At 40.1% G+C, this 27,673-nt stretch overlaps 1 protein-coding gene across 1 annotated transcript; it reads left to right on the forward strand.

Annotated features, from left to right (window-relative positions):
• Nucleotides 1-7,474: 7,474 nt before the first annotated feature.
• AMD1 (adenosylmethionine decarboxylase 1) lies at nt 7,475-27,016 on the forward strand. The gene is made up of 9 exons (XM_054974170.1): nt 7,475-8,032; nt 14,994-15,080; nt 17,532-17,658; nt 20,432-20,534; nt 21,562-21,604; nt 21,762-21,906; nt 23,774-23,866; nt 23,962-24,117; nt 24,904-27,016. The coding sequence occupies exons 1-9, from the start codon at nt 7,899-7,901 to the stop codon at nt 25,036-25,038; spliced, it is 1,023 nt and encodes a 340-aa protein (XP_054830145.1). The 5' UTR covers nt 7,475-7,898; the 3' UTR covers nt 25,039-27,016.
• The last annotated feature ends 657 nt before the right edge of the window (nt 27,017-27,673 follow it).

The raw sequence follows: 27,673 nt of genomic DNA on the forward strand, positions 1-27,673 counted from the left end.
GGCAATGCCCACCCTCCCTTCACCCACCTAGGATCAGGAGCAGAGCAAGAGGCATTGCCTGCCCCATCACCTGGCTGGGATCAATAGCAGAGCAAGTGGCAATGTCTTCATCTGGCCAGGATCAGGAGTGGAGCAGGTGGCAATGTCTGTCCCCCCCCCCTTCCCTTCACCCGGCCAGGATCAGTCACAGAGGAGACAATGCCCGGATGCCTGCTGTCCCCTTTCTAGAGCCTTTTGTATTTTTTCCCACAACAGGCTTTGTTACTAGTATAATAAAAAATCTCATTCAGATGCCTACTGCTCTATCTTGTAACTGCTGACATTAAAGATGAGATGAAGCAAACAAGAAAATGAGAAAAGGTTATGGAAAGGGCAGATAAGAATGAACTCCTTCAGCAAGTGGTTAACTGTCTCAGAAAAAGAGCTCCAGAGCTGTGTTGCAGCTTCCTTTCTCCCTTCCCTTGTAAGGCAATCTGGTGAACTGCTTGCACATTTGATATACGGGGGCTTAGCAATAAGGGTTAAAGAGGGAGAAATCCATGCAGGATACATTAAAATTATTTAAATCCACAATACTGGAAGCACAGAGAAGACATACAACACAGATTAGGAAAAGTATTGTCTGTCAGCTAAAATGCCAATGTTGAACGTAACAAAAGGGAAGGGTTCTGTTGTACTCCTGAACAATATTTACCAAGGGTGAAGTTACATTTTTTTAAAACTTGAGAAAAATATTTGACATTTTGACCTTCACTCCTTTTGAAACTGTTTGCCATAACCTCTTTTCAATTGTAAGTGTATTTTAGGGGAAATTATTAGATAGTGGTTTTCTCATGGAATCTGCTTGAATCACTTCTACAGGGTAGAAGTACTACATGGCATATTTATTTAGAAAATTTCTATACTGCCTCTCCAGAGAATTTGCTTGCGGTAACTAACAAAATAAAAATAGATAAAAACATCATACAAATCATTACAAATTAAACTGTTTTTAAAAAACTAGCATGTAAGAACAGCGCAACCCGTGTAGAGAGTTTCCACATGGCAACTGGCACATGGTGGCTGTTTGGCTTACTGTTCCATGCAAACTGAAGAACAGAAAGAAAAAATATGTTAAATTTTAGTAGAAGATAATCATATCCACACATTGAAAAATAGCTATTTAAATTGATTTTTTCAATCAATTGAAAAAGGTAGTCAAAGTAAAATTAACACAACACAGAGAAACAAGTATATAAAATATTTTCACCATTACTTCTGGTAAACCTCTGATCAGCCCCATCACTGTCAAATTTAGTGCAGATAAGAGCCTGAGCTAAATACTGGTCTTTAAACAAAGGTCAGGATTAAAATTACATGCTTATAAACTTAGTCATACCATTACTATATTGGGTGCTGATACAAACAAATCAAATTTCTATAGAAATGTTTACCAAATGGTAGAAAACAAAGTCAACATGCCTTACAAATCAGCAAACTTTAGCCTTATAATCTTTTTATTGTTTTCAGTTGACTTTGCCATTCTTTCTTCTTCTTTTTGGCTTTTACTTCCTCCAAACCTCTTTTCTTAGGCTTCCCACTTTATCCTTCCTTTATCTCTGTTCACTGCCCATTGAGCTCCTTGTAAACTGAAGAGTCCACCAGGCTGTTTCTTCCTTTCCTTGTCTATAATTTCCTTCTTCTTTTCCAGGTATCTGTCTTGCCTCAGTTTCCGCTTTCTTGGTTTCTCCTTCCTCCATATGAACTTTCTGCTCTTTTATTGGACCACCAAATGATCATGTCACAATAGGATTGCCACAATTATCCACTGATTCATTCTTCCTTCAAACTGCTTAATATTTATATGCTGGCAACAGTATGCTGTCTGTTGTATAGAGGGTAGGTAGGTTAATGGTTCCGGTCCCATGAGATGATAGGTTACTAGATTTAAACATGACATAAGTAAACCTCACAGATTTCTAGAACTGACTTCTACATCATAGGCATGATCCAGCCTTAAGCACTTTCAGCTCCATTGATTTCAATGGAGGACAGAGGTAAGTAGTTGCTTAATTTTCACATTGAGATCAGGAAAAAGCAATTAAAGATCTTGTGGTACCTTAAAGACTCACACATTTATCATAAAATATAATCCTAGCTAATTCATAAAATAAGATGTGGAATGGGGGGCGGGATTACTCAGCCATAGAGCATCTACTTTGTAAATGGGAGTTCTCAGATTCAGTCCCTACCATCTCCAGTTAAAGAGGATCAGGTGGTATGAAAGACCTCTACCTGAGATTGTGAGAGGCTACTACTAGCAGTCAGAGTAAATGATACTGGTTTTGAAAGACTAATGGTTTGATTCAGTATAATGCATATATTGCAGTGGTCTCCTAAGTGAATAGGTGTAAAGATGCTCTAAATACAAGAAGGCAAGAAGGTTAAAGATTACCACAGAAGCAGCAGGTGTCACAGTTCCATGCAAAGAATACAGAATACAATCAGCATGGATATGACTTATTCCTGACTAGCAACCATTGGTAATAAATGTGCATTGCAAGATCAATAGTGTAAGTAAACACCTAAAGAGAGAGAAATGCTTTCTGTAGTAAGGTCTTCTTAGGATTTGCTAAAGCCAATTTTCACCATATCAAAATTGCTAATGAACTCCAAATCAGTAGCCTCACAAGGAGACTTCTTTTGAAACTTTATTATTGGAGTATGCTAACTTTAAAGTGTCTGCAAACTGAATGCCCCCCAACTGGTTTCTACCGTTTATAATATCTGATTTATCCTCAAGCTTGTGCATAGAAACTGACCAGTTTGAACAGAAATGTGACCAACAATATAACTATGAGGGATAGTGGTGGTCTTTTATGTATATGGGCCTGGATCATTTACAGCTTTATAGGTTACCACCGTTTTGAATTAGACCTGGAAGGCAGTAGAGAGCCAGTAGATACTGACACACTGAGTTAATATGCTTGTTAATACACATTCCTGCCAGAAAGGTAACTACAGCATTATATAACAGCTGACCATACGTCTTGTTTCCTTTTATTGACAACCGTGTAATATCTTCCCTGCATATACTATGAAGGGGGAGATATCCTATTCCTGCTGTATAAAATCAGCAACGGTTCCTATAGATTTCTTCTGCTCATTATTTTTAATTCCAAATGCTACATTTTTGTCACTAATTTTTCCACACATTTATGACACACTTCACATTTTTCTTCTCCTGGCTCCCAAACTAACAGTGCAATGCCCTTAGAACACTTTCCCTCGTTGAATAGACCTGATATTAAGTAATGCTCCCTTAGCATGCTAATAGAAACATTTTCTGAGGAACTTTTATCTTCTTCATCTTAGACTATAGAAAAATAAACATAGTATTACCATTTGTCTCCCAAAAGGAATAAACTAGCTTTGTCAGGGAAACAGTTTCTGACAGAGAGACAACCTTCCTGTTATCCCTCATGTAACAGTTGTGGGGAAAGCATGGCATCAAACACCTCTCTTCTACAGTTTATATCCTGAAACAAATGGCATGATTGAGAGATTCAGTGCTCCCTTGGTACAGATGCTCAAAACGTATGTGGCTATACACTCTAATAATTGGGATGATGTATTATCAGCAATTATTGCTGTTGGAGATAGTCACTGTGTTTATCTTGTACGTATAAATTTTACATAGCAATGTCAACCTATTCACCAGTGGCATTTCATGGCCTGCTAATCCTGATACTTGTGTTCTCTATAATGGGGAGAACACGAGTCAGTTTCAAGAACCTGGCAAAGCAGGCTCTGGTCTACAAATGATCCACAAAATCGTGTCACAATGTAATTGCTAGTCTTTACCTTGCCACAAGATTCTTTTTTGTTTTTCTTCACTTAAGAAGTTATCGCAAATCCAATATTTATCCAGGGAAATGAATCTTATATTTTTTCCCACAAAAAGTTATTTTCTCGTGGCTGAAAAGACCCTTTTCTTTTTGTCAAATTATGTCTGTTCCCTTCCCCCATCTCATGAATTTACTTTAAATGAAATTAATTCTTACCTTTGTCTGAGCCAGTTCCATCTCCTCACCTTATTTACTGTGAAGAAACCTATTTGATTTTTGTTCAATAAATGTACTTTTCTCAGTGTTGTTCTTCTGTGATCATTATAGTGTTGGACTAGGATTGGGGAGACCTGAGTTCCAATCATCATTTTGCTATGAAGCTTGCCAAATGACCTTGGGCTAGGAGCAACCCTTCATTCGGTTGCTGTGAGGATTAAATGGGGGATAGCCATATATGCTGCTCTGAGCTGCTTAGAGGAAGAGTGAGATAATAAGGTACTAAGATAGAGACTGCATTTTCCCTGCACTCTGTTGCAATATTTTGTATTTGAGGATATTGTTGTTGTCAGATATTGTGGTTGCTTATTTATAGTCTGTCTTTCTCACAGAGGTACAAGGCAGATTACATACTGTATGCGAATGCAACATAATCAATAGCTAGGACATTCACAGAGCAAAAATACAATATGATCAACAGTTAGGATAGTCAATGAAAACAGATACAATAGGATATGGTAGCCTCAAATTTGAAAACTAGCAGGGAGATGAACACATAGATTAAACCTTTCTGAATTAAAGAACAAGAAATTAACATGACATCTTTAGCAACATCAAACTACCCAGTAGTAACATATATACATCAGCAGACAGTATCCAATAGCCTAGTCTATATTCTCCGTCCCTTATCAAGATATCTCTTTGAGATATTTCTTATGACATAGCCCAATAACCTGAGTAGAAAGCCCTCCTGAATAATTCTATCTTGCATAGTTTGTGGAAAGCCAGGAGAGTAGTTTTCCTAACCTCCTCAGGCAAGCTAGTGCTATTATAACTTTGTTGAATGTAGTTGCTTAGTTTCATGGGCATTGATTGGAGGTTTATTGAAACAGTAGATCTCAGAAGCTAAGCAGGGTCTGCTTGGGTTAGTAATAGGATGGGAGACCTCCAAGAAAGACCAGGTCTCTATGAAAAAGTAGGCAATGGCAAACCACCTCTTTCAGTCTCTTGCCTTGAAAATCCATCAGAGGTTGCCGTAGGTCAGCTATGATTTGATGGCACTTTCCATCACCATCAAGTCATAGCTGACTTATGGCAAACTCTGATGGGTTTTCAAAGCAAGAGACTGAGAGGAGGTTTGTCATTGATTGCCATAGAGATCCTGGTCTTTCTTGGAGGTCTCTCATCCAATCACTAACCCAGACAGACCCTGTTTAGCTTCTGAGATCTGATTAAATCGGGCTTCCTTGGGCATTCAGATTAGGACACTGTGATATAATTAGTTCTCTGCTTCTGCCATGCTTACACTATATTTTAAAGTGATAATGGTCACAAATATTTCTTCCTCCATTATCTTGAGTCTTCTATATTTTGTAAACATTAAGTTTTATTTTATTTTGAAAGGTTTCGGGAGGTTAATGCTGTGCTATAATGGTTGGTGTGTTGCATTAAGATCTGGGAGGCCCAGGATCGAATCCTCAGTCTGCTATGGAAGCGTGCTGAGTGACCTTGGGACACTCTCAGCCTATCCTACCTCAAAGGGTTGTTGTGAGAATAAAATGGAGGGCGGGAGATGCTGTAAGATGCTTTGGGTCCTCATTGGGGAGAAAGGCAGGATACAAATGAAGCCAATCAATAAATTGTGCTTCCTTTTCTCATATAGTGCACGCACATCCAGCCAGGTTATGAAGCGAGTTTGCCTGTTCTCTAGAATTACATGCACAGAGCATACCATGTTGTTGTCACTGAAAAGAAACTTGCTAAAGGATTACATGAAGTCTATAATGCAACTGTATTATACTTTAAGTGTTAATGCAGTAAAGCCTCTATGTGCTCTTAAAGTAACTTACTCCTGATGCAGGATTTATTAGAATGCATCACTGTAAATAAATCTGGTTATATGAGACAAAATTCTAAGTAGATGAACATAGATGAACATAAGAGTTTACTCCCCCTCCTTAATTTCTCCTTTAACAACAACAACAACAACAGATTTATATACCGCCCTTCAGGACAACTTAAAGCCTACTCAGAGCGGTTTACAAAGTATAGTACTATTATCCCTACAACAAAACACCCTGCGGTGTGGGTGGGACTGAGAGAGCTCCTAGAAGCTGTGACTGACCCAAGGTCACCCAGCTAGCTTCAAGTGGAGGAGTGGGGAATCAAACTCGGTTCTCCAGATTAGAGTCCCACGCTCTTAACCACTACACCAAACTTTCTCAAATGCATCTACTATTTAATCTCATGTACATTTACTCAGGAGCAAACACCACTGACATTGCTATGTTAAGCAGAGTTGCACTGTAGTAAACCTACTGATGGATAGAGGTTGCAATCCTAAGAACATGTACTGAGAGTAAACCCCATGGAATAAAATGGGACTTATTTCTGAGTAGACCGCCTTAGGATTGGTGTATTTCTGCTTATAACAGCACTGTAAATTAAGTAGTATATATACTAAAGTTAGTGGGCATCAAATTGCCACTTTAGGATTATTTCTCTGATTTTTCAGCACAATTCTACACATTTATTGAGAAAATAATCCCTTGTGTTCATAGCATCATCTATAAATCACATCTTTCTCTAGAAAATATCACTTTTAATTTCCCCCCTTCCCATTTCTTGGTTAGCTAAAGCTTTTGCCAGACTGTTTATTTCTATAACCCATTTTTATCACAATTGCTGGTGTACCCTATGTTTCTCCTATATTTCCCTTCCCCACTCCACAAATCTATATTTGGAATTACTTTTTATTATTGTATTTCATCCCATTAATAAAATTGTAGGTTACTAAAAAACAGATTAAAATATTTTCAAAACATTTTAAACCACTTATATTTTTGCATGCACATACTAAAATCTGGGCAGGCTCTGCCTTGGACTCTAGCTTCTATTCACGACCCCATACATCTGAAGACGTCTTCAATGCCCTTTTACTGGTATATAATATTTGGCAAGTTTCAGTCCAAAAAGCTGATGAAAAGCCCACATTTCAAGCCGTGACAGAGCTCTTCATATGCTCACACTCCTTTAATCCGCCTCTCTCCTATCGTTGCATTCATATTTTCTGATGTGATTATGCAACGGTGCGTGTGGAGTTTTCTTTCCATTTCCCCCACCTCTCAAACTGCAACTGTTCTCACCCACTTTTGCATACATTCGTCTGCTTCACGCTCTCACATGTGCCAACTCGCAACGGTGCCCGACTCTGCCTGCTACCTCGCCTAAGGGCACACAAGCTCGCAGCGGGCAGTAGCACAAGGCGAGCCCGTGGTGTCTGATAGACCGCTCAAATGTCCTGTAGCTGAGATGGAAGGGCGGGACTAAGAGGCGAGCGTCCAATCATGAGGCCCTAGAGGGTGGGCGGCTGCTACCTGTGTGACTATAAAAGCTGCTGCGTGCGCGGCTTTCCTTCGCTTACACAGTATGGCCGGCGACATTAGCTAGCGCTCGCTCTACGCTTTTCTCTGTAACAGGGGAACACACGGAATACAAGGAACCGAACCGCATCGCCTGCACGCCTGCCCACTCCGCGCTTCTATCCTTCCACCTCGCGTCCGTCTCCCTTTCCCTTTCGAAAGGACTCTGTAACGACCCCGTTACCTTTCCTGCAACCGCTCGCTGGTGTTTCTTTTTTCTAAAAGCTTAATATAAGATTACTCCCCCGTTAAAGGTGAAGCCTGTCCTGGACGGGCTGCGAGGCGGCCCCGAGCAACAGCAACAGTAGTGACCAGCCGTAACCGGTGTGTAGGTGAGGAGGAGAAGGAGGGCGGCGGCGGCAGCAGCAGCAGTTTGGTCGGGGGTGCCTGTCGTTAATTTCTGTGGTTGTTGGTTTTACGGAGTTGTCTCACCATGATGGAGGAGAACGGTGCACACTTTTTTGAAGGGACCGAGAAGCTCCTGGAGGTGTGGTTCGCCCGGCAGCAGCCCTCGCAGCAGGAGCCGCACCAGAGCAAGGGATCCGGCGACCTCCGCACCATTCCCAGGTTAGTGGAGAAGGGAGGCCGAGGCCGGGAGAGTAGGCAAGGGGGGGGGGGTTAATGGAGAGAGAGAAGAAAACATGGATGGGTTCCTGGAGCGGGCGGCTGAATATGCCCGACTGGTGGCGCACATGCACTGGCAGGAGGGCGAGCGCGATGCCGGCACCACTAGGCGGGAAGGGAGTGAGGCTCATGGCCGGTAGAGAAGGACGGGCATGGCGGCTGCTCCATTCAGAACGGCGTAATGGGGGGAGGGGCGGAGAGGGCTGTCCTTCGGCCAGGTGAAGAGGGAGGATTTCTACCACTGCGGGCGGGGGGAGGCGGAGAGGCCCCGGAGCAGCGTGACGGTTCGCCGGCCCTCTTGGCAGTTGCTCAAAGGAGGGAAGGAACCGTCATGACCGTTCCCTGCCTCACGCGAGCCTGGCTCCGAGGCGTGGCGGCAGGCCTAGGTTCGCATTCCAGGCCGGCCGGAGCCTGGTTGGCTGGGAATAGGTTATGGAGCGATCTCGTTGGGGAGGGGAGCGGTGCTCGACCTTCCCCTTCATCAGAAGTCCCACTCGAATCGAGTGGCGCCCATGGGGGGGTTCCGCTGAGTTTCCTTGCTGTGGAGAACGCTCCCAGAGCGGTAGCGCTCTAGTTCCTCCTCTTCCCTTGGACGGGGGGGGGGGGAGTTGGGTTGTAGGGTGGCGGCAGTGGGCAGCTGTATCCGCGTCCAGTTACCAGGGCCTTTGCTGGTGACTCCTGGGAGAAGTCTTTAGGGGAGGCGAGAACGGGTCGGGAGCTAGCTCGTGGCTGAGGTTTTGCCCAGGTTAGCCTGCAATGTCACGTATAAACGGCCCGATCACGTGAGATCGCTCGTTCGCGTATGTAGCATATGGTGCATAAACGTGGAGGTGCATCTGATACTCGGATTGATAAGGGATTCCCTCGCGCGCTCTTGGCTGAAGCTTTCTGTGCGTCTTCCCCTTGCTGACAGTGGGACTGCCGGCCAAGTTCTGAGAGAACAGTCCATTTTAAAGTTACCCTTGTGGAGACCTCATTGGGTTGTTCTTTCTCTCCGAAAAAGGGAGCTTTAGTGGGGCCTTCTTTCTGCCTGTGCTGCGAGGGTGGTAGAAAGCACGAAGGGCTATGTTTAGCTTCTCTGGCAATAGTATGGTTCTGGGCCTCATAGGGTAGTTCCGGTGAGAACACGGGCGGGGACCGTGGTTCGAGCTCCCCATTTGTGCCATTGGTTCTTGTGGTATTCAGCAGGGGTGTGAGAGAAGAGAGAAGCCCCTCCTATCTTAAAAAATGTGGCTGAAACAGCGATCACATGTGAGGCTTCTGCCTCACGCTCCAGATAGAGTAACCTTTCCTTTCCCCATTGACAAGTTCAAACCAATTAAATTGCAGGGCTGCAGGAGGGCCGGGCCTGGGGCTGTCATCTAGTGGGCATTTCAGGAATGTGGAGAAAGCGCTAGCTCAACCAACAGAGTGGGGGAGGGCTAAGCCTTGCACAAACTCAAAAGGTATGTGTATTTGCATTTGTTTTGTGTATGAGGAGGACGATCTGGCGAGTAATTTTTCTGGAGAAATGGACATACTAAGCTCAAGTGCCAGAAGTGTGAGAAGTTCAAACCTCTGAAATTGAAAGGAGAGAAAGGTAGTGAGACAACGGGTGTTTGCATGAAGCACTCTGAATACTTCACTTAATCGTGAACTACTTGTTCCAGTTTCAGATATTTGAGTTCTTCTACTGGAGTATAGAATGAGAATTTCAGGTGTGTTGAAAAAAATACTTATTAAAAGTAGGAGTTGGTGTGGTTTACGGGCTAGAGTGACTAACTAGGATCTGGGAGACTCGAGAGTTGATTCCCTGCTCTGCCATGGAAGCGTGCTGGGTGACCTTGGCCCAATCACAAACTCTGAGACTAACCCACCTCACAGGGTTTGTTGTGAGGGGAAAAAATGGAGAAGAGGACAAAGTAAAGCACTTTGGGTCCCCACTGGTGGAAAAGGAGGGGCATAAATTAAGTAAAATAAATGAAGTAATAAGTACAGAAAGAGAACCAATCCACACTGAACATTTATCCTAAAGGGTAAAACAGATTATGATTGTGTGTTATGCTGTGGCTTTCAATTTTGTTTTCCAGCTATGTTCAAATGAGTTTTGCCCTATACATGCATTATCATGTGTCTGGAAGATACTTCTTCCCTACCCCACAACAGCAATGACCACTTACTAGTAGTGTTGGCTATTGAGATGGAAGAAATGAGCTGAAGTAAAATGAAGACCCTTGCACATGACTTATGTATAGTCAGAGACATGAAGCACAGATTGGGGTCATGAAGAACTCGAGTTAACTGGTTTAAGGCACTTTTTGTCTACTTAAATTAATTGGAGTGTCTGAAGAGTTTAATTTAGTCCAGACCTTAATGGCAAACTTTTCTCCCTTTTTTCTTCATAATATCACCACTGATTTGGATTTGCCAGGAAAAATTGAGTTTTCCAGAAAATTCTGAAGCCCCAAATAGAATATTTGATTTAGAATTTTTATGTTCAGTAGACAAAATTGAAAAGTACTTGCGTTGCTACCTTCCATTGGTAGTGGAAACTCCTTGAATTGAAACAGTAGAAATAATTGATCAAATGTTGTTTAAGAATTAAAAAAATCAAAGCCGTATCAATTATTTTTCTTGGAATATGACTTGGTTTGAAAGATAGTACAGCATGAACTTTCTTTCAACTTTAAAAAAAGCACTGAAAACTCTATTTTAGCACAGTCAAGAACTACATCAGGTACGATGGATATGCTCGTTTATTTAAAGGAATTTACATTTTTCACAGAGGATTTTGGGCACTTCAGATTCATTATTACACTCAGTAATACCAGTTGCGTTGGTTAACTCCGCATCAGATTAGTGATTACAATATCCCTTTTGCCACAAAAAGAATTGTAGCTTTGACTTCAAAGGAAATCAGGTGAACTATCTGATACTTTTAAAACGTGCATTTTTATAAGTGCTTGTGGTTTTAGTGCCCCCTGCACTTTACAGATAAAGTGTTCATGTGTTCTATTATACAGTTTCTAGATAAAAATTGAAGAATTTCAGCTTTGGAACTGACAAGTTTGCCTAAAGTTGGTAGTAGTAGCTATTCATTGAAGCAGTGAGTTTTTAGAAATTGACAATGTTCCACAGAAAAATGTAGGGTAGTAAAAAAAAAAATTTGCTCTCATCTCAGTGTCTTTGTTTCAGTGGCAAAATAGGAGGCCTTTAAAGGAAGGGTCTGTCACCAATTCTGGTTTTTGAACCTTGAAACAATTTCTAGTCCTGGTGCTGTCTTGTGGTATCTGCATTTTAAGTAAGAGTTAAATCTTACAAACAATACTATTACTTTGACACTGCTATTGTACAGTATACAGTTAGGCAAACAACTTATCATTTCAAGGGTAAGTACTGTTGGTAGAGTGCTTGCCCCATTCGGAAGAGTTGCAAGGACAGGAATACTGGGTTGGTTAGTCAAGAATGGTAAATTTTGTATGGATACAGAATTAATAATCGGAGTTCCTAAACAGGGATATAAAAGGGACACAAGCTGGGATAGAGTTGGAGGAACTGGCAAAAATGAATTCAACTCACCACGTACCAGAGGTTTACAAATTGGCTCAATGAGCTGCATCCAGCTTTTCTTTAGCTAAAGTTCATGGGCCAACTCTTCTGATTCCATGGTACTCTCATCTTTTTCACTCCTATGACTGGTCATTTTCCTATCCTCATGCAGCAGCTGCTAGCTCTCTTATACTTCCTCTTTCTAATGCTAGCTGCTGCTTTTTAACTTTAACTGTAGAAGGTAAGTATGAAAACAAGATCATCTCACACTCCCTCAACCCCATTAATTGTCGTGTGCCTGTGGAGAGAAGCTGTGATGAATTAAGTGGAGAAACCAGATCAGTTGTGATACCAGTGATTGCTTGCTTAAACCAATCCCTTCATTAGTCCTACATGGCTGCCATTTTCACTGTTGTCTACTAAAGCCTTGGAAGGTATGAGTAAAAGAGGGGCACAGTGTTCGTTGTAGAGATCTGCTCAGGGTCTCATTAGCGAGTGACAAAAGTTTCCTATTTTTCTTATGTGGGAAACCAATGGCTGTCACTACTTTTAAAGAGGAGGAACAGCTCTTCAGAAAGGGAACACAGTTCTCCCAATGAGTTAAGGGCATGTTTATTCAGAAGTCCTCACTTAGGGCTTACTCAGAAGTGTGAATAGGATTCCATCTCTGAAGCGTGAACCTGTAGGTGTTTATTTAGAACTTAAAAGTTCCAATGTAGTGTGCTTAATGGGGGGGGGGTGTTAGCAGAGAGCCTGGAGATGAAGGGTGAAGCAGGCATTCAGAAGATTAAGTCTGTGAGGCATATTGATCAGATCAGTTACAGTTGTGGAAGCAAACCAGCAACAGCAAATTACTTCCCCCTTATCTGCCAAAAGGGACAGGAGGGATGTCCTGAGTTTGACTTTGTTTGTAAGGATTTGCATTACTTTATTTATAAGCTTTCAATACCTAGCTGAAAAGGTTATTCTGTATCTTCCCCTCACTTCACTGGGCTTCATGAGTTGAAAAGACTTACCTATTTTTCTTCTCACTCAACCCTCGGGTGAGAGAGAGTGGCTGTTTTACTAATACTAAAATTCAGTTGTATTGTGACCTAATTTTATGTATTGCAATACCTGTGATGCAGTATATGAATGCAGTGCAGTATATTAATATTTTTGTGAAGTGTTTGCAAAAAAAAAAGTAAAACTTTGTGTCTTGTGGTTCTTAAACTTCTGAATGTTACCACTTGTGGTTTAGAAGGTGAGTTTAACTACATCTTATATTTATCAAGTGAAAGCCAGGAATTACTGCAGCTTCTTGCTGTGTCATCTGTAATCGTTCAGTACTAAGGCCTGAATGTCAAGGGAATTATAGAATTTGTACTAGCCAAACTAACAAATACTTCCTAAACACAACTTCATAAGCCAAGACAATAGGTGTTCGATGTATTGTCGAAGGCTTTCACAGCTGGAGAACAATGGTTGTTGTCGATTTTCTGGGCTGTATAGCCATGGTCTTGGCATTGTAGTTCCTGACGGTTCGCCAGAAGCTGTGACTGGCATCTTCAGAGGTGTAGCACCAAAAGACAGAGATCTTTCAGTGTCACAGTGTGGAAAAGATGTTGGCAGGTAACTTATATCTACTCAGGAAAGGTGGGGTTGGGCTGAGTCATCCTGTAAGAGTTTCCCAGGGTGTGGAATGCTAATGGAGGGAGGCTTCACTGTATGCTGAGGAGGTTCTTTTGCATATGGATTGGTGCTTGATATGCTAATCTTCTCTGTGGGGATATTGTAGGGTATAGAGTATTTTGTTAGTCTGGTGTTTTTCAGGACTGGAAACCATGCCCTATTCATTCTTAAAGTCTCTTCTTTCCTGTTGAAATTGTGCTTATGCTTATGAATAGAGCATGGTTTCCAGCTAGTCACGTGATGCTAGAGATTTTAGGAGGTGGCAAGGAATTTAAACTAGAATTGTTAATTAAGCTTGATCTTCACATAAGAACCTGAACATATGCTACTCTCAAGTTACATTTATTGAGTAGAAAATGTCATGGATACCCTTTACATATTAATCCTACATCATGGAGAATTCATCACCCATGAATGACTGTCCTGTTTCTAGATCAGGTCTGACAAATATCCTTGTTTGCCCAACAGATATCTACCATCCCGCCCAACATATATCTTCATTATCCTAGCCTTAACAGGAGTTGATAAAGCCTAAAACCTAGAATCTAATATTAGAACTATATCCTAGATGACATGTTTGTTCTGGATGACTCTTGTCAGGACTGGCAAGAGGTACACCACAGATAACATCTTAGGTTCATTGCCAGGTATTGTAAACAAGTAATACAATTATGGAATCTCTGCTTCCATTCTAAGTCTTTATTAAAAAAACGTAATTATTTTAAAATCTCGATATTAATTCAATCAACAGAAAATCATACCATCCATTATAACTCCATAAATCATTCAAGGAAAGCAGTTACATGAGTCCAAAAGTAACTTACCCCAAAATAAAAAGGTCACAGGCAAAGAGCCAGTTCGAGGCAAAAGCTACCTATCAGTTTAGCTTGTCATATTTACAGAGTTTCAAAACCTCTTAACAATGGCTGTCTCTGTCCTGTGTTAAAGAGTGCACATTCTTGGCTAGCCTATCTTAATAACCTCAAGCACCAGAGAAAGTTATCCATAACCAAGACTGTGTAAAATTAGTGATTACTCGTTTCTTATACATATGAATATCATTTGGCTCTTAGTCAATACATCTATTCTTTAGTAATGTAGCTAACTTCTATGAAGTTAGACATTCCTGCCATTCAAGTCTCTAATTGAAGTGTCCGCATCTATGGTATTTTGGGGTGATATCACGAAAAGTCACACTACAAATTTTTAAACTTTTTTCTTCCCTCAGTGACAGATAATGTTAACTCTAAAAGCATTATTATTTATTATGTACCATTAAGTAGTGCTGATGTTGGGTGCTCAGTAGCTTTGGTGCCCAAGGCAATTAACAACAACAACAAACACATTGTCTTGTTCAGCAACATGCAAGAGTTACAATTGTTCAGTTTATTTTACTGGAGAATCTGAAAAGTAAGTAGATTTAAGTAAGCCATGATGAAGCCAGTAGTTGCATTACTTCATGGGATAGATTTCGATGTTGAAATTGTGTTCCTGTAAAGCTTTTTTGGGTTTGGTGGCCTTCAGCAATGGTGTGGAATATAATTTCAAGCTTTCAAGTGGAATTGAAAAAATTCACTTTCAGGAACATTTAAATCTGGAATCTGCAACTTTGAATTCGCTATGCACTTTTTAAATTTCATTTCAGAAATAATAGTGAGTTGTACTTGATTGAAAAACAGCTTATACTAGACTTTTTTTTAAACAGGTTTGAATGGGACAAACTTTTGGAGAATGTGCATTGTTTGATCATTAGTGTGACAAAAACTGACAAGCAGGAAGCTTATGTACTCAGGTAAGAATTTTTTACATAAAGTAAAAATAGAACTTTATGTAATAATGGTATGTGTAAATAAAAAGCACAGATGGACAAAATTCCACCTTTGCACCTGAATGACTGTAAACTGGCTATAACTACCTAGTGTTGAAATGGCAAGTATAAAGGCATTTTAGAAATGTATAGTATATTCATTTATGCACCAAATTTAAAATGTTACCATTTTAGCACCTCTTCCACCCCCCCACCCCCCAGTTCTATGTGGGAGCAGTTAATAAAGGCTTACTTCCACTAGAGCTTTTTCAAGGCCTCTGGTGAAAGTTGGAAGATATGTCCCAGATAGAGATTAACATATACATGCTAACTTTAACCCTTGAGCACCAGCAACTGGTGCCCTTGGTCCTTTGATCTACTGCAAATCACTGCAGTACAGGGTACACATGCAAAACAGAGAAATAGGAGCTGTGAAGTACGTGATTTTATTATATTTGCATTATGCTGTCTCTGCAAAGTGCTCAGCATGTCACTTTAGCATAATCCTGTGAGGTAGAATAGGCCAATAAATAGTAATCTGACCAAGGCCCAGGGGTCATTTCATAGAAAAAGAGCTGGAGGAACTCATTAGGATATGCCACACCCTTTGCCATCACCGGAAGTGTCATTGGCATAACTGATTTGCATATGCTACACCCCCTGACATCACCTATCCTGACTGTTTTGGACCCAATCCTGGCCATTCAGGGCAGAAATTGGGCCCAAAATGGCGAAAAGTGGCCCAACATGGTCAGGATCAGGCCATTGCTGAGTGGGAAAGTAATCCACCACCTGTCAGAGGCCCGATCTGGGCTGTTTCGGCCCCAGTCCAGACTGAAATGGGCCCCAAATGGCCGAGAGTCAGGTGGGTGGGGCCACCTGACATGTGACCTCTTTGGGAACTGCTGGAACTGTCTTCTGGCATGTTCCCTCTCGAAATGAGCCCTGCCAAGGTCTGTTTGTGAACTTCTTCATCAAGTGATCCAGAGGAGTTAGCCGTGTTAGTCTCTAGTAGCAAAATCGAAGAGTCCAATAGCACCTTTAAGACGAACCAACTTGACTGTAGCATAAGCTTTCGAGAATCACAGTTCTTTTCGTCAGATGTGTGATTCTCATCTGGCGAAGAGAACTGTGATTCTTGAAAGCTTATGCTACAGTCAAGTTGGTTTGTCTTAAAGGTGCTACTGGACTCTTTTTGATCAAGTGAAGATTTGAACCTGAGCCCATCACTTCAACCTCTATATAACACTGGTTCTTACCAGTGCAAAACTCTTAAAACTGCTTTTGTACTTCCTGTTCTCCAATGTAGTGGAAGGAGATGGTAATCTCATGTGGGACTGAGTGATTTAGGTGTTGTATTTCCAGGTTATAAGGCATTAATTGGGCCTTTGGCTGTGAGGTTGCTGATGGAAGAAAGCTTTGTTGCCTAATATGCTAGCATGGTGCTTTTGGCACCATCCAGACCTGCAGTACTGAATCTAGTGCAATTTCAGACTAGAATTTAGACATGCCTCATATGTTGCATGAAGTCCAAAAATGTATGAAATAAATCTTTCGATTTATATTTGAACATCAAATTTAAACTGTGTGATGTTGCTAGGTCATGTGTAATTAACACCTGGTAATCTCTCTTGGATTTGATCCTTTGATATATGCATACCCAAAATTCAGAAGTATTACTTGATAAACTGGGACTGCATGTCTTCCCGATAAATCCTGGAAAACCAAAAGTCATTCTGGATTCAGTGGTCATGACAAGCTACAAATAAACTGATATTAGACACGAACACAGTTTGATTCAATGCTTGCACACTCATCCCATCTCCTTTCTCTTTTTGATTCAAAACTTACTGATATGTTTAAGATGCAGTTTGTCACAGAGACAGTACAAATTTGAGTTCTATGACTCCTGTATTTGGACATCAAAATGAACTAAAGCTTGATGAAACTGGGAGGATCTGATTGAATCTCTGTGCATAAGAGGAGATGGGAAGAGCAGGAAGGGTCTGTGAGCACAAAAATGAGCTTGTGCCAAAGCTACAGATAAACTGAGATTAGTATGATGGCTGAGTGCAGCCTTGGACATAATCTGTTGCTACTGAAGATCTAGATGTTATTTCAAGGCCTCCTCAGTTCCTTTTGCCTAGGACCACATGATATTGCTGTATTCTCATTAGCCAAGAGAGGCAAGGATATCTTATGCTATGCTGTTAAACTGTGAAGAAGGCAGAATTAGAGACCAAATTTCTTCCACCACCCTGCAACTGATTTACGACCTTGCTTTATTTGTGAGCACATATATTTTTCTGGATTGTTTTCAGAGCGTCTTTTTCTCTCATTTTAATGTAGTAAAATTTGGCACAAAAGAAATTGTGAGTCTTCTAAAACTACCTGGGTAATCATTGTATCAATGTGTTTGTGTAATTTGTTTTTCAGTGAGAGTAGCATGTTTGTCTCCAAGAGACGTTTCATTTTGAAGACATGTGGTACCACCCTCTTACTGCAGGCACTGGTTCCCCTGTTAGAGCTTGCTAGAGAATACTGTGGGTTTGACTCCATTCAGGTAAGATACCAGAATCTCAAGAGCTACTGTGATACTTATGAATTTTTTTCATCTTTATCAAAACAGTCATATGTTGACTTTAAGTATTGGGGAGGGGGGTCTGCTTATTTGAAGAATAGTTTACTAGAATACTAAAGTCTAAGTTAGATTACGGCAATGTGCATTACAAATGAGAGCCAGTTTGGTGTAGTGGTTAAGAGCGCTGGACTCTAATCTGGAGAGCTGGGTTTGATTCCCCACTCCTCCACTTGAAGCCAGCTGGGTGACCTTGGGCTAGTCACAGTTCTCTAGAGCCCCACCCACCTCACAGGGTGTTTTGTTGTGGGGATAATAGTAACATACTTTGTAAACCGCTCTGAGTGGGCATTAAGTTGTCCTGAAGGGCGGTATATAAATCGAATGTTATTTATTATTATCAGGCTGCCCTTAAAGAGTTTGGAAACTCCAGTTGGTGCAGAACGTTGCAGCCAGCGTATTGACGAGTGGGTTGTAGGGACCATCTCTCTCCAATTTTGACCCAGCTACACTGGCTCCCAGTTTGTTTCTGGACACAGTTCAAGGTGCTGTTAATGACCTTAAAAGCCATATATGGTTTGGGACAGCATACCTGAAGGACTGCCTACTCCCTTACAAAGCTTACCTAACCACTGTAGTCATTGAGGTTAACTGGTTGGATTGCAGATCAGCACTCTATTGTTCTACTCCTGCTACTGCCATGAACTCTGCAGGCGGCCTTTGGTAAGCCACTTCTCTCAGCCCGAGTTCCCCAGTTGTATTGTGGGGATAATAACACTGACTTTATTCACTGCTCTGACTGGGAATTAATCTGTCCAGATTAACTGTTGTTGTTGTTATCGCCACCACCACTACCACCTTTGGGTGCCCCCACTTTCTGAGATTAAACAGGTGACAACCTGGGAAAGGGCCTTATTGGTTGTACCACCAAAACTCGGGAACTCTCTCCCCAGAGAGATTCATCTATTGCTTCTGTTGCCATTTTCATTCGGTTGAAGACTTTTTTGGTTGTTAAGTGTGCCTCAGTGATCACACTTTCATGCACAATGTTTTAATTGCTTTAAATTTTTAAATTGTTTTTATATCTTTGTTTTTAAAGCTTTGTTTTTAACTGTTTTAATGATGTGCTTTGGTTGATTTTAATGGTTTTATAATGTGATTTTAGTATGTATGTTTTAATTTGTTAGCCACCTTGGTAGCTCTTGTGAGGGCAGAAAGGCAGAATATAAATTTGTTAATTTCAATATCTTTCCATGACTATCCTTTCCAGACTATCTCATTATAAGTTAACAATTCTAATATAGTTCTTGTATAAGATCCTGGCAGTGTTTTCAGGATTAACATATTGACTGAAAGGTTCAGGAGTACAAACATTTTTCCAATCTAGTTAATGTTTCAGTTCCAGTCTAAGACATAAGAAGACTCCTGTAAGTGGCTATCAGTTACTTTCTTCTTCACCTCCCCACTCTCTCTAATGGCTAAGCACTGCATGGATTGAGGTCTGAATATCCTAGACACTTGGTAATATTATTTGTGGTGATCTGGTAACTAGTGACACTCCTTCCCCTCTTGCCTGTGTCACTTTAAAGGGCCTTGTGTCAAAGAAGACTGCTTAAGCCAGAGCAAAGCACCACTGTTATTACAGAGTACTTGGAGGGTGTGGGGTTAGTCTCACCAGCTGTTGCCACAGTGCAAGCCATTACCTTTACTGCAGCCTCTGAGGAACAGAAGGAAACCTACTACCTCACAGGCTATAACAAAAAACTGGCCATGTTGGCAGACAGATATGAAAGCGGCTTGATAACATACTAGACTCTAAACATCAGTTACAACAATGGAGGCAACTTGGCACTCCACTACACAAGTTTTACTAACTGAAAGTGTCCAGAGTTGCCCTTTAAAGGAAAAAAAGATCGATTCCTGCTTTTTCTTTTAAAGAACAAATAAGTCTTGAATGAGTAGTGTTTCATTCATACTTGTCCAAAGTCCACTTACTGCTGTTAAGTACAGGACATGACCAATAATTCATTATGACATTGGTGGCTTGGATAAGAGTAGCAGGGTGGAGAGGGGAAGAAAACCTGCTCTGCAATGATATCAGGTTCTTAGGTTGTACTTGTCATCATTAGTGTGATGTCATTCCCAGTCTATGCCTGGCATCATACCTCTTACATTATTGGCCGAGTGTGTGCTAGATGGGAGAGGGCATCCAGAAATACATACCTTGAGCTAGTTGACATGTATTCTGTCCCTTCCAGATGTGTTAATACCCATTGTTCCCCCATCCTCAGAAAATGACAGGCATACAGTGATCCAAATATACTATTGAAAATTAAAATGCTCATGATGCCATTTGATCATGACAGGATATTTGTGCGTAACTAAATCCATGGTGAGAGATAACAAATAGATAAACGTGTCCTTTTGTATAAATATCAGTCCTGAATAGACTTACTGCACAATCTTAAACAGTCTAAGACCATTGAAATCAATGGGTTTAGAGTGACTCAGCTTAGGATTGTTCTGTTAATATTTCAAAGCTGCATAGTGGTAAAATAATTAATTTACAGTTAAATCAGTAAAAGTACTTAATACTGATGATAGTAGTGTCTGGGAGGATAATTCTGTACACCCTATCAACATGTAAAAAGGATCACTCCTCTGTGTCCTCAGTCCCTCTTCCCCCCAAAAAACTGTTACATTGTATGGGACCGTTTAGGAAAGCTGCATATTTCATTTGAACTCTCTCATTCTTCAGAGCTTCTTTTATTCACGTAAGAATTTCATGAAGCCTTCCCACCAAGAGTACCCACACAGGAATTTCCAGGAAGAAGTAGAGTTCCTTAATGAAATTTTTCCAAGTAAGCTAGTATCTCTTATTGATTTTTGTTTTTTAAAAGAACCTGTAAATTAAAACTTTAGACCATTCAAGAAGTTTATGCAAACCATAGAAGAGCTAGCATGTAGGCTATTGTTGCACTGTTACCATGGTACTAGAATGTAAGAGCAGCCCTGCTGGTTCACACCAAAGATTCTCTAGGCCAGAATTTTTTCCCCATAGTACTCAGCCAGATGTTCTAGAAGGTCAACAAGCAGAGGACAAAGCCTCCCCTTCTTGCCCCCTAGCAACTGTTATTAAGAAAAACTGCCTCTGAGCATAAGATTCCATTTGGTTAGCCTGACTAATAGCCATTATGGGTATCTTCCATGAATTTTGCTAATCCCTTTCTAAAGCCACATACACTAGTTGTCTTCATAGGAATATAACTTGACTATAGGGGTGCTATAATTGTTGGAATTGTCTAAAACTGCCCATATACTGGATGGCATTGTAAGAATGACAGTGGCAGCTAAATATATGATTCCATTCCAAGGTTCTCCACATAAACAGAAGTGCCACATTCAATCTCTTCTAAAATAGAATTTGATACCTAGTCAAAGTGACAAAAAATTGGTATATGTATATAGAAATAAACACAGTATTATATTTTGCTGACTATTTTGAGTTGGTTTTATGTTTATCACTATTGGATGAGTTCTGGCGTGGGTGGGTTGCAGGATGTAAGTGGAGACAAGAAATATGCAATACTTAGAACTATTTGGCTGCAGTAAGTGAGGTATGGATTATTTTTCTGCAAGAAAGCCTGTAACAGCTATAGTGAATAGCCAGAGCTGGGAGCCATGCAAGTAAGGCACAGTGGTGAATATCTAAAGCTATACTGGCTCTTATGACTACAAAAGCCTCATTACATATTTACTACAGGCTGGGATGTGAACTGTATAATAGATTAGGTAGCTGAATTCACTTCAAGCAGTACTAAATCTCTTTCAGGCAAAGAGATGGTATTTTTATGCTGTGATCTACTACTAGTCTTTTGTCTTTTACAGATGGAGCAGCTTATTGCATGGGCCGTATGAATTCTGACTGCTGGTAAATTCACTTCTCCTTTTCTTTCTAAAATCTTTAGAATAAATTCCTACCTTGTAAAGGTATAATGAAAGTCAGTATCAAATGATAAAGAAAACTAAACGTCTAAAATGTTGATCTTCAAGTACTGCTGAATAATTTTAGTATTTATTTAAAACAGGTACTTGTACACTCTGGATTTTCCAGAGAGTCGAGTAATCAGCCAGCCAGATCAAACACTGGAAATTCTGATGAGCGAGCTTGACCCAGTAGTTATGGACCAGTTCTACATGAAAGACGGTGTTACTGCAAATGATGTCACTCGTGTAAGTTTGTGATTTCAGCTGCTACACTAAAAGGGGCAGAATTGAGGTTATTACAGTGCCTATAGTGTGGACAGTCTTAAACTCCTAGAGGCTATTGTCAGGCCAATGGGTTAAACTTTGGCCAGGTATTCTCTACATGATGCCCACAGGTGCCATGGTACCCAATACCTTTCCTAGCACCTTCCAAATGTTTTTAGAAAATGGATGGACCAGGTGGGGCTTTTGCCCAGTAAGGCTTCTGATTGGCTGCTGGAGATTTGCTTGGCTGTGTTGACTTTAAAAAAATGTTGCTTTGGCAGCAGCTGCCACAACACAAAGATCTTCACTGCGTGACTGAAGGTAAGCTGTGCCCAGCACACTGTGTCAAAATTTCAAGGTGCCCACAGGCTCAAAAAGTTGGGTGACCCCTGATCTAGCCTACTGCAAGTAGAACTCTGACCATGCAAAGAGGAAGATGCCAGTTTTCCCCTGCACTGCTTCCCACACTGTTCCCAAGGTTCCACCAGCCGGCAGGAACAGCTTTTCAATGGAGTGCAGGAGGCTACAGAAAAAAGCAGAAAGCAGCAAAGCTCTTACAGTTCGAGACAGACTACTGTTACTGTTATTTGTAAAATCAGAATCCCAGCAATGGAACTGCAAAAATTCCAAACAATTAGATGCTTGCAAAGCTGGACATCTCTTCGGCTCCACAAAAAAACTTGCACAATCCATAACTGCCTATACTTACAGAGAACAAGAGAATTTATCCAATACTGTTCTTACTACAATAATATCAAACTGTTCATGTTAGATTTGTAAGAAATGGCAAGCAGCTGAAGAAAATAGTTTGCATTTATTCCTTCCCTGCTTGATTTTATTAAAAATTATTTAAAATTCATTTTTTTACCCCAAGGTAAAAACATGTTTTTTTTCTTTCCCACCCCATTCCTTCGGGGGGGGGGGGGGGCGGGGACACTAACGTTTTCTGTAGTAGAGCTGAGGTGATTAAGGATTTAGATCAAATTAAAAAAAATTATGATCATCAATGTAGGAGAGGCTTGATATGTTTCAGTATTGCCTACTCAACAATTGAGCTTTGTATTCCATTCTTGTAAATATGGTGGCCAGAAGTAGAGATGGGCATGAACCGGGAAAAAAATGAACCGTGCGGTTCGTGGTTCATCACATTTCACGAACCACGAACCACTGGGGTAGGTTCATGAACCAGTTTGTTTTGCTTGTGAAAACGTCACATCCAGGTCAGCAAATTGTCACTTCTGGGTCAGCAGGTCTGCAGGAAGTCCATACCCTGTTGCCTAGGAAATCAGCGCCAGGCTGTCTGCAGTGACGAACCAAAAAACGAACCAGCCTAAAGTTTTTTTTATCAGAAATGGGCTCTGACAAACCGCCGGTCACAAACCGGCCTGAGCTACAGAAGGATATTAACAAGATAAAAACCTGACCTCTAACCTTGATCCATTTGAGAGAGGACATGACTTTTTGAGGAAGAATAACTGAATCATCAGGTGCATGAGTCAGCTAAACTAGCATTGATCAATAGTATGATTGCTAGGTATAATAAAGCTACTTACTGCCGCTTTTAGAGTGGCTGTGTCATGTCTGACCTAACTTGCTGGTATGGGGGAAGAGGCCAAGATGATATACTTACTACAATAGACAAGTTAAAAGGCACATGCAGTCTTGTGTGTGCATGCGCACATAAAGGTGCCTTAATATATAAAGATAAGTACTAATAACATCAGTGTACTAATAAGTGGCCTTATTAGACTGGATGCAGAAAATTAATCCTGTGTATCAACTTACAGTTTGCCTTTCCCATTAACTAAAGAATATTTTAGTAAGAGAAACATTGTTTTTGGGTTTGTAGGTGAGTGGAATTCGTGACCTGATACCAGGTTCTGTCATTGATGCTACAATGTTCAATCCTTGTGGGTATTCAATGAATGGGATGAAATCAGATGTGAGTATCATGTTCTTGCTGTTCTTCAAAGATCATTCACATTTTAAACTAACACTGTATTGAAATATCTAACAAAGTTCCTTTATTTTATCTAGGGAACTTATTGGACTATTCACATCACTCCAGAGCCAGAGTTTTCATATGTTAGTTTTGAAACAAACATAAGTCAGACATCCTATGATGACCTAATTAGAAAGGTCATAGATATTTTTAAGCCAGGAAAATTTGTGACAACGCTCTTTGTTAATCAGGTAAATAATCTATTACTTGGGGAGATATGGGTGAGATTGTTAATGGATACTTGTTTCCTTATCTGTTTAAAAGAAAAATCTACATTGCTTATTACTAAACTTAAACAGTGGTATCTAGCATTACAGTCCAAATATCACTTAGTGATGAAGCTTTGCAGAAATGTTATTGGTCATGCATCATCAATAGATGTTCGTCTGTTGAAACAAAACCACAGAATCCTGTTGTCGCTTTAGTTATGATAGGATCTCTTGCTGGATCTTACTCAAATAACTAATGAAAGCAATAGTCCCTTCTACTGCTCTTGGCCATGCTTGTAAGAATTTGTGTTCTCTTCCTCCCCATCACACCCCCAGTATATGCTATGTACTTATTAAATGGTGTGTGGAGACCACCACCATTTAAAGGATCCAGGAAGAGTTGTAAAACCATTTTAAATTTTGGATTAAAATGTTTTGAAAGATCAAGCTATGCTATTTTTGTCCTATTGGTAAGGTTTGTTTGTTATATCGAGCTTTGCAACATGTTGCTTTGTTAATATAAGATGAAGTGGGATATGAAGATTTTTAAATAAATGTGTACCTGACAAACTGGGCTGTGGCCTGCACAATAAACATGTTAACACAATAAACATACTGGTCTTTAAAAGTCACTATAGGACTCCTTGCAGCAACAGATTAATACTACTGTCCTTCTGTAAGGTATTATCTGGAAAATACTACTTCAACTGCAAGACTAATTTTTCCTTGTTTCAGAGTTTAAAAATGCTTCCTTTCTTTTCCCTCTAGAGCTCAAAGTGTCGCACAGTGTTTTCTTCAGCCCAGAAGATTGAAGGTTTTAAGCGTCTAGATCGCCAGATTGCTCAGTTCAGTGACTACAACTTTGTTTTTACCAGTTTTGCCAAGAATAAACAGCAGAGTTGATTAAGAGAAATGAAGAAAAAGCGCAAAAAGATACCCCATAGAGGAGGTGGTGATTGCTTTCTAGTTAATGATACAAGGGGCCATATTTTTCATATCCACCTCGTAGTCGCAGAAAGCCCTAGATGTAATCATAGTATAATTTTCAATTGTATGCATTATTATATCAAAAATTTAGATATATTGCATGAATGCTCTCTTCTGTGTTTAGGTATTCTATTTCACTCTTGCTGTGAAATTGAAATGCATGTAGAAAAATTTTACTGTATGAGACTTTACGACACTTGTAAAAATAATTCCAATAGGATTACATGCAGTATAGTTTTTCTCCAAGTATCACCAAAAATTCCCCACAGACAAGGATTTCGTCCTCATTAGAATTTTTCCTAAACCCGCTTATCTGGAACAGCTAGTTGTTGCCTTTTTCCCAAATAAACACAGTAACTTGAAACTTTTTTAAAAAAATCTCTTTAAGTTACAGTACACAATACAAATAGCTAAACATTTGAGTTATTTATAAATTCCTTAATGGTTGGCTCAAACTTTTTGTGATTAGAAGCGTTGAGACTGATAGAACAAGACTACTTACACATGGACTACTTCACTATTTTTGTTTGAGTTTAATAAAATTTGTTACTACTTTAGACTTGTAGACCTTTCCAGAATCACCTAAGAGAACAATGTACTAGAGTCAACGCACTAATTGTTCACCTCTGGAAATTTACTAATTGGTTATTTTGGTTGTCTTTAGACCAAAAGTTCTGTTCAGTGTTTGGCATTTGCTAACGGGCAACCCCCAGCAACTGATAGAAGTTTGTTGAATGGTTGTTTTAAGTGTACTGACAACATGGACTTGGCTGGCACACCAGAGCTTGCTGCAGACACTTCACGAACTTCAAATACAGTTGCAGCTTTCTGGAATCCAACTTGCTTGGAGACTGGTGCTGTTTAATGTAACTTGGTTATTGAGACCTGGTAAACTTAGAGGAATGCAACTCGGAACTACTGCACAAAACTGATAGTGGTCATTTCTTATTGTGAACTTACATGCTGGCTGAAATGTTACTTCATAGTAATCCAACACCATATGTCCTTCTACACTGTGATTTCATGTGACACCATTGTGCATGTGATAGTTAAGCTGAAATTTAACAATATTGTGGCTTCATCTGTGTTTCTTCCTAATTAATGTGCGGTTTATTTTATATAACATGAAAAGTGTTGAGTGATTTTTTTGCTACAGCAAGCAAAATCGGGAATGTAGACACACTGAAGTGCAACACTATGTAAAACATTAACTAAAAGGTACAGGCATCAAATAGTCACTTCATGGGTATGGAGCTAATAAATGCAAGCTTCTGAGAACTAGTGTGTTCAGGTATGCTTGCAAATACTTGGGATTTCAGCTGTTGTGAGACCAGCAAGTCTGTTACAAATTTTGACTCTGTCCTAGCTATGTTTTTGATTCTCTGAATATGAAAATATTTTGTTCCTTCTGTATTTATAAATGAAGCACTTTTTTAGTGTTTCTAAACTACTAAATCTGCTTGGTTGGAAATCAAGCAGTTGGAACACCGTGACTTTTTTATTTTAAACGTATTTTTTCTACCAAAATTACAAATTTGCTTTTAAGTAGCACCTGAAAGTTTAGGGTGCTCTAGAGTTTGAGGACCAATGTTTCAAACACTTTTTGTTCTTGACAAGTGCCCCATGTGAATGGCACTGCTTCTTGGCTTGGTCTGCTAGACTGAAGATCCCATTCTAAGTAATGTTGAAAATGCAGATTTGGGTGGGGGGAAAGCCATGGTTAGAAAGCTGTTGAATGGGTATTAATGAACACTAGGGTGATCAAAAGAGGGGGTGATGTTTGGTGTTAAACTTCTCTCTGTGGTGTTAGACATGAATCATTAAAATGTACAAAAATATATCTGTACCAGAAATCATAATGCTTCAATAAAAGTTTGCTTTTGCAAAAAGTAAATGTATTTGCCTTCTTAGGCCTTTGTATACCTAGATACATCTTGAATGAATATCAAGTCTGGCCAGGTTCATCAACTATTTGCGTCTTAACAACACACACTTGTTTCTGCAAGTTCTCAGGATACAAATCAAAAGTTGGAGTGACCCAGGAAAGTTAAAGCCTATTATTAATGCTAATCCTATTAATCAAATATTAGTTTCTGCCATTTTTAATCAATGCAAAGAGACCAGACAGCATTATGCAAGCTTTTTCTGTAAGCATCCATAGATGAATTTGTAGGCAATCCAGGGTGAAAGCCCTGCTTTGACCTACTGTTTCTGATTTGTTTGCTTACTATGTATATCTACATAAGACCAGTCCAAATTTGACTAGAAAGCTGTTAACTTAAATGAAATACAGGCATGACTAAAATTTGCCTCTTAATGGCTTGCCAGTCTTACAGATCACCTCACTTTATCTATACAATCCTGATGCCAGAACTAGTAAGGTAGGCCAAAACATGTATAGTTCTGATCATTTTTTCAGACATTTAACACTACAGCTCTGAAAACGAATTTACGGTGGGGATATTTAACTAATACCACTTTTGTGCACACTAAACTATTCTCTGAAATACAAGCACCTGCAAACTCTCTCCGGCAAAGTTAAAAGCAGCTG

This window comes from Eublepharis macularius, chromosome 1, assembly GCF_028583425.1.
Source record: "Eublepharis macularius isolate TG4126 chromosome 1, MPM_Emac_v1.0, whole genome shotgun sequence".
Taxonomy (NCBI): domain Eukaryota; kingdom Metazoa; phylum Chordata; class Lepidosauria; order Squamata; family Eublepharidae; genus Eublepharis; species Eublepharis macularius.